The sequence below is a fragment of the Microtus ochrogaster genome, chromosome 7, assembly GCF_000317375.1.
Source record: "Microtus ochrogaster isolate Prairie Vole_2 chromosome 7, MicOch1.0, whole genome shotgun sequence".
Classification (NCBI taxonomy): domain Eukaryota; kingdom Metazoa; phylum Chordata; class Mammalia; order Rodentia; family Cricetidae; genus Microtus; species Microtus ochrogaster.
The window spans coordinates 83815696-83823592 of NC_022014.1; the positions used below are offsets into that span (position 1 = coordinate 83815696).

At 52.1% G+C, this 7897-nt stretch overlaps 1 protein-coding gene across 1 annotated transcript in view; it reads left to right on the forward strand.

The window, feature by feature from the left end:
* Positions 1 to 1228: 1228 nt before the first annotated feature.
* Positions 1229 to 7897, forward strand: part of Aspscr1 (ASPSCR1, UBX domain containing tether for SLC2A4) — a 41702-nt gene continuing 35033 nt past the window's right edge. Inside the window, exons 1-4 of the mRNA XM_005350889.2 lie at positions 1229 to 1380; positions 2324 to 2379; positions 5536 to 5650; positions 6736 to 6836. Coding sequence (XP_005350946.1) covers positions 1279 to 1380; positions 2324 to 2379; positions 5536 to 5650; positions 6736 to 6836 — 374 coding nt within the window. The 5' untranslated portion in view covers positions 1229 to 1278. The remainder of the gene's footprint in view (positions 1381 to 2323; positions 2380 to 5535; positions 5651 to 6735; positions 6837 to 7897) is intronic.

Consider the following 7897-nt stretch of genomic DNA (forward strand, 5'->3'; position numbering starts at 1 on the left):
ACCTGATTTTCGCAGATCTGGCCTTTGCAGTCTGAACCATGAGGCCAGCTATCGTCCTGATCTGGCACCTCAGGGCTGCGGTGGGTTCCTTGGTAACCTTTGCTCAGCATGGGACTTGGCCAGGGGAAGTCGGTTCACCAGACACCCAAGTCCAACTAAAAAAATGGGGCCCAGTCAGTGTTTCTGGGGTGTGTGCTAATTTCTCCACTCTCAGATTTAGAGGTCTTTTTTTCTTTCTTTCTTTCTTTCTTTCTTTCTTTCTTTCTTTATTTATTTATTTATTTTTTATTTTGGTTTTTCGAGACAGGGTTTCGAAAGGTGGCTTTGGAGCCTGTCCTGGAACTAGCTCTGTAGACCAGGCTGGTCTCGAATTCAGAGATCCGCCTGCCTCTGCCTCCCGAGTGAGATTTAGAGGTCTTTACACTTCCAAGGACCGCAAACATTTCAGTCATGGTGGCAAGTCAAGAGAGGGCCTGCAATCAGCAAGACGGCTCCACAGTCTGTGAACCTGACTTCTATCCCTTAGTTCCACAAGGCGGAAGGAGAGAACAGACCCTGTCAAGTTCTCTGACAGCCACACAAGTACCATGGCACCCCTGTACCCCGTCTTCCACATATACACAATAAAAAAATGCATAAATGTAACTAATTATTATTATTAGTGTTTCAAGTCAGGGTTTGTGTACCCGTGGCTGTCCTGGAACTTGCTTTGTAGACCAGCCTGACCTGGAACTCAGGGGTCAGCTTGTCTCTGCCTCCCAAGTGCTAGCCACCATACTTGGCTTAAGCACTTGGGGAAGACCAGCACAGGGGTGCTTGTCACCATGTGAAGATGATGACCACAGGGACATCTGAGAAGCTGGGGGAGGAAGGACCAGCGCTCATCGGAGTGGGTACAAAGAGGGCCAACTATGGATTTGGCGGCAGACAGGTGGCTTGCAGGACACCAGGCTGGCCGCAGACAACGCGGCTTTCTTGCAGGCAGTCTCCAGAGCGTGACGGATCCTGGGACCATGGGCGCGGGATGAAGGGACAGTGCCCCTGGCCGCAGTGTGCGCCTCCCACACCAAAGAGCCCTTTAGGCGACGCCATAGGGACCAGTGCTGCCGCCTGCTCCGCACCGAGGGAGGCCGAGCCAGGGACGTGACCAGGGCTCCGGGGGCGGAGTCTGGGGCGGGGCTCCATTCGGCTCCGCCCCCGAGGCCGCGTGGCCGTGCGTCCCGGCTGTTGCGGATAAAGTAGTTTGAGGCGAGCCGGCCGCGGTCACGTGAGCGGAAGATGGCGGCCCCGGCGGGCGGCGGGGGCTCCGCGGTGTCGGTGCTGGCCCCAAACGGGCGGCGCCACACGGTGAAGGTGACGCCGAGCACCGTACTGTTGCAGGTGCGACAGCCGGCTCGGGTGGGGAACGGGCGGACGGGTGGACGGGCGGAGGGCCCGAGGTGGCCGCGCCCGGGCCCGCCCCTGCGGTTGCTCCCGGGGCTGCGGGGCGGGGCCGGGCCCTGGTGGGCGGCGCTTGAGGCAGCCAATCGGTGCCTTTCGCGCGGCTGCCCGCCCCATTCTGTGTCTGGGTCCCGGGGGCGGGGCGGGATGCTCGGAGGCGCCTTTCTTGATCCCCGGGGCTGCTGGGGACCTCGCCCCCAGGCCGTGCTGCTGGAGACCCGGCATCTTCAGCGCTTGTCCGAATTCAGCCTCCTCGGTCACCGGGAAGAGGGGCGTCCCTGCCTGCTCCGCTCAGGGGCGTCCCTCCGAACCCTGGATCGGCCTCGTCCCTGGGCCCGGAAATGAATTTTGCTAAGTCATTCACTGCTTTTGACTGTCGCTGCTTGTGACCTCCTATGAATCACACACCTGTTTCTTGAACCTCTGTTGTTAGGTTACAAAAGCGCATACTATTCAGATCTGTGTCAGGAGCCCACAGAGTGGGGAACACAGTTCAAAAATGAGGCTCTATAGTACCTAATACAGCCCCACAACCCTCTGGCAGGACCCATTTGGAGCTGGGCTCATGCAGAGAAGATTCGGGTCATGCAGCATTTGCACAGAGGCTGCCAGGCCCCAGAGTGAGACAAGAGATACAAAGTAGTCCCTGTAAGGCTGTTAGTCGCCACCTAGAACCCAGAACGTGGGATCAGGGATGGACAGGCTGTGCCACACTTTGGGGAGTAAGTCAGGAAGGAGTCCCCAGTAGGAAGGGGAAACCTGACAGAATTTTTAGGTACGGTTTGCTAAGCCTTGTTGAGGGGGATGTTTGGTGGGCTGGCCTGTGTACCTGCCGTATGAGTTCTCTGGTCCACATAGGTTTTACTGTCCATTCGTCCCCTAGGTACTGGAGGACACATGCCGACGGCAGGACTTCAACCCCAGTGAATACGATCTGAAGTGAGTTTACTCAGGCTCAGTTGTGGGCTTCTCAATCCATCTGGTCCTTTTCTCAACACACAAACTGTCTCTGCTTTGGAAAAGCCCCCTTGGGTAGTTTATTATTTATTTTATTTTATTTTATTTTTTTTGGTTTTTCGAGATAGGGTTTCTCTGTGGCTTTGGAGCCTGTCCTGGAACTAGCTCTGTAGACCAGGCTCGTCTCTAACTCACAGAGATCCTCCTGCCTCTGCCTCCCAAGTGCTGGGATTAAAGGCATGCGCCACCATCGCCCGGCTCCCCTTGGGTAGTTTAAAAGAAGTTTATTCTTATCCAGTCCAGAAGGCAAAGTCCAGAATCTAAGTGTCAGTATGACTATACTCTGAATGTTCTAAGGGAGAGGTGTTCGTATTTCTTTCAGCTTCTGGCTGTCCAGGTGTTCTTTGGCTTGTGATTACGTCATTACAGTTTCTGCCATCTCTTGCTCTGCTGTGAGGATACAAGTCACTGAGTGTAGGGTCCTCTGGTTAGGTGATTTCCTTCCTTAACTTAACATCAAGAAATACCTGTACCGGGGCTGGAGAGATGGCTCAGAGGCTAAGAGCACTGACTGCTCTTCCAGAGGACCTGAGTTCAATTGCCAGCAACCACATGGTGGCTCACAACCATCTGTAATGAGATTTGATGTCCTTGTCTGATGTGCAGGCAGAGCATTGTATACATAATAAATATTTTTTAAAAAAATTAATATTTGTACCAAATAAGGTCATGCCCACAGGTTTTTAGGGGCAGGGACAATGATGTATCTTTTGGGGAGCACTTCTAACCCTACAGTGTAGGATTTTAGTTCATTTGAGTATGTAAGTTCCTAGTGGGGGTCTTAGTGCAAAGACCTGGTTGCACAGAAATGGGTAGAAACCTGTGAAGGGATTGTCATCCTCCCCCACTGTAGTTCTTCCTTCTGATTCTCCGCGGGGAGTGTGGGGGCACTGATACCCCTCCAACAGGTCCTCAGGGCTGAGGACGCAGGAGGGCGCATTTCATGCAGGTATTTCCCCTTGGAGAGAGAGACCTGTTTTCACAGCCTTGTTGTTGTTTGAACACAAGAGCCCATTCTCCTGACCTTTTCCACACTGCATTCTGAGCTTTCTAGGAAGATGTTTCTTTGAAAAGGTACCTGCATCTGGCGGTTCCAGGCTCCAGCTCCCATTCTGGTCATCTCAATCACGGAGCATGTTCTCCGAGTGGCCAGGATACCCTGCCACAAAGCCTTGTGCCAGCGCTGTTCCCTTAACCTGCCCATGGTCCATGGTGTCTGGTTGGAGTAATGATTATAATTTGAGTCAGTTCCTCTACAACACTTTGTCCCGGCCCCTCCTTTCCATTCACTGGCTGTAATTTGTTTAAGAAGTGCTGCCGCTGCCCTGACTGGTGCCCTGCAGTGAACATAGTGAGGGGCCTTCTCTCTGCCTGTCGCTGTCAGCTCGCAGGCCTATGGCAGCTTGCAGTTTTGAGCTGTGCTGAGGACCGGGGTCAACAGTGTCTCCTTCTCAGTTCTGCTTTTGTCTCTCTGGTTTCTTTTTCCTTTGCGAGACAGGGTCTCACCGCCTCTGGCTGAGCTGGAATTCATTGTGTAGCTCAGGCTGGCTTTGAGCTCACAGAGATCCTCCTGCTTTTACCTCCTGAGTATTGGGATTAAAGGTGTTGCCCCCACACCTGGCTCATTCTCAGTTCTTTCAAACACCCTTGGACTTTATAAATAGGTCACAGTCGCCAAAACTGCTATTCCCAACAGTGTCTTGAGTTTATAATGTGGGGCTAGTCACTTTCTGTATTCAAAAGTGGTTGGCGATAAATGATATATTCAAATTCCACACAGATGTATCTGTCTAGTTCTGTAGTTTCCTCCTAGATGTTCATTAAAACAGAATCGGAGTCTGAGCCCTGTTGTCCTCTGTGGTCCTCATGGGGCCATGCACGTCCTCTAGGCAAGGCTGTTCCACTTTGTGCGGTGTGGGAGCTGTAGGCTGGATAGTTGTTCTCATTCCCGGAGTCTTGGGATGAGAAGGAACAAGGTTAGGAAGGCAGCTGGGTAGGCTGCGGCTCTTTCCCCAGGGATGGCATTGACCAAGCTTCTCTCCCTTCTTGCCTGCTCTTCTCATCCAAGGAGCAGGTAATAGCCTCCTGGTGACTCATACTGCGATGCCAGGAGCCATGTACCAGATCCAAGAGTCGCCTTTGTGTGTCCTGAACTGTCACTGACTCTCCAGTTTTGAGCTGAGCTCTCTGGAAAGGGCAAACATCTTGGAGGCTGCTTCCAAGATAATGTCTGAGTCTCCACTGATGCTTCTAGATCTGTTGGTCCTTGGGTGCTTCTGAAAAGCCATACGTTTGAAGCCCCTACAAGCCCTTGGAGCCTCCCTGCACACTAACCCCTCATGGTGTAAGGCGGAGAGGTGATGGCTAATGTGACTTTGTATCTTGCCTGGTTTCACTCTGAATTTCTGTAAGGACATCGGACTGGGCCGTCACCCTCCTGTGCTTGTTTCGAGCTTCTCTGGGTAGCAGCAGGCGGAGTGATGGACTGGGATATATTTCCTGAGCCAGAGCAACATTGGCAACTGGAACGACAGGATTCTTAGGTGGAATTTTATTGGTCTTGTTTGAGACAACTTTCTTTTTTCTTCTTATTTTATACCTAATTGTGTATGGTCCATGCATGCCAAGTGTTCCTGTGGAGGTCAGGATGCTTGCTGAAGTCAGTTCTCTTCCGTTACCAGCTGACTGTCACCCATCACATAGGGATTTTTACAGGTCAAGGTTTCCAAAAGTCCAGGCTGGCCTCCAATTCTCTACATGCTCAAGATGATCTGATCCTTCTGTGTCTTAGTACTGGGGTTACAGGCATACAGGCATGCAATCCTACCATACCAGGGTTGTACAGTGCTGGTGATTGAACCCAGGGCCTCATGCATATTAGGCATATTAGACATTCCTGAGGGTCAGCTCTCAGTCCAGCATCTGCTGCAGTATCTCTAGGTACCACCCTCACCTGTGGATAGGCTCATCCTGTTGTATTCCCCTCTGTATCCCTGCCAGTCCTGTGCCTCTCTAAAGCTCTGGGAGCTGAGGGAGCAGTCGGCAGGGGCTGCGTCCTCAGGGATGTCTGTTGTGCAGGTTTCAGAGGACTGTGCTCGACCTCTCTCTCCAGTGGAGATTTGCCAACCTGCCTAACAATGCCAAGCTGGAGATGGTGCCTGTGTCCCGGAGCCGCGAGGGGCCTGAGAACGTGGTAGGTGTCCAGCTGTGAAGCCCGGTGGCACTGCCCCTCTGCCTCTGCCGGCCTTGTGGAGCAGGGGATGGCACCGCCGTGGGCTGAATGGGAGCGGTGCCGAAGCTTTGCCTACGGGTCTGAGAAGGACTGGAGGTCGAGACAAGTCTTGAGGTCCATTCTCCCTCAGTTAAGCCAAAGCTACATTTTCTGCTTGAATAACTCAGGACTGGGAGTGAAAAATTTCTCCTTTATGCAGGTGGTTTTTGTGTGTGTGTTTTTTTGTGTTTTGGTTTTGTTGGGGTTTGTTGGTAACACTGTACCAGCTGGGTGTTTCTGATCAGAGATCCTGAATTGCCCTACGGACGTGGCTGACAGACACTTGGTTCTCACTCAGCCTCCTTAGAGCTCTTGCTGGATCTCAGCTGCAGCTTTGCCCACCTGCTGACATGATCTAGAGCAGTTGCAACCCCTTGGGGAATCAGGTGACCCTTTCACAGGGGTCACATACTAGATGTCCTGCATATTATATATTTACATTACGATTCATAACTGGCAAATTTGTGGTTATGAAGTAACAATGGAATAGTTTTATGGTTGTGGGTCACTTGAGGAACTGTGTTGATGAGTTGCAGCATTAGGAAGGTTGAGGACTACTGCTGGAGGGGGTTGTAGCTCATGTGTTCCTCGTTGAAGGTATGGTTGCTATGAGACATACAAAAGTGGTGTGCTCAGTAATAAGCAGAAACTTAGAAAACACCAGGTGTCAGTCCTCTGTGCTGTGTGTGCAATAGTCTGCCCTGAAGTTGGGGACATCTCACAGGATGCTGGGGCTGGGTCGGGAAGCAGCTCATCTTTGGTCTCCCAGAGAGGCTGCACCGGTGCTGTCTGTGGCTGGGGGTAGTGGTAAAGGGGGCATTCCGTGATGGCTCACTGATGTGCAGCCATTTCCTTGGTGATACAGCCCTCCTGGGAAGCCCCCTCAGGCATCACACCCCTCCTCGGTATTTGTGTCCAGGAGGTGGGGAGGGCCTGGCTCTGGGAATCTGGGTCTGCTGGGATAGTGTGTTTCTTCCTAATTCGGGGCTAATCTCTCACCTCTCCAGGTTCGAATTGCATTACAGCTGGATGATGGCTCCAGGTTGCAGGACACTTTTTGTTCCCGCCAGACACTCTGGGAGCTCCTCAGCCATTTTGTACAGACCAGGTGAGCTCTGGCAGGCAGATCCCAGGCTCTTTCCCGCCCCCTCCTGGCAGAGGTCTGAAACCCACACTGTGCTTCTGGCTCTGGCTTTTGCAGTCCTGACTGAATGGAGGTGCTCGGTTGAAGGTCTTGGCAGCTCAGCCACCAGGCCCGCTGGCCTTTTGTCCTCCAAAGAGAGCAAAGGTGTTCCTCCATCTTTGTCGGGACTCAAAAGATCCCAAGGACTGATGAGCTGCAAAGGGAAATGAAATGTCTCCAATGCCAGTGTGAGATCTGTGTCTTGAGGATCCTTGATTAGAATGAGCTTGTTGCTGTGACATTGCTTTATACAAAGAGTTCTGATATGCGTCTGTAGTTCTTGTTGTTAATAGTGCAAACGCTATTCTGAAGTGTGTAAATAGTGTTTAAGTGTGCTCTGTGGGACAGGAGTCTGTCTGTTTTTGTTATTGTTGCTTTTTTTTTTTTTCTTCAAGACAGGGTTTCTCTGTGTAGCTCTGACTGTCCTGGAACTTGCTCTGTAGTTCAAGGCTGGCCTCTGCCTCCCGAGTAGTGGGAATAAAGGTGTGTGCGCGCGCGCGCGCGCGTGCGCGCGCGCGCACACACACACACACACAGATACCCCGCCACAAGTCTGACAAGCATGCTAGAAGGAGTAGTATTTGCTGTATGACTATAGGTGACTCACTGATCTTCCTGGGTCTGTGCCCTCATTTGAGCCATGGCTGTGTGTGGACAAAGTAGGCTAATGTGTCTGGTGCAGCGAGATGTGGCCTGGCACAGTGCTCTGTGTGTGGGAGTGCGACTCTGGATCTGATGCCCACGGTGGCCCCACGGGTGAAGTGTGCCTGGCTGTAGCAGCACCTGACTGCGGTGGACAGGAAATGCTGAGCTGTCCCAGTGAGTGTGGTATGAGGTCTACAGGTTCCCTTCTCTAAGACACTGGTGTCAGCAGCCCCAGTGGCCATGGGAATTGAAGCCAGGTCTGAAGTGGATTTAAGAATGAATTAAGGGGGCTGGAGAGATGATTCACTGATTTTTTTTTTTTTTTTTTTTTTTTTTTTTTT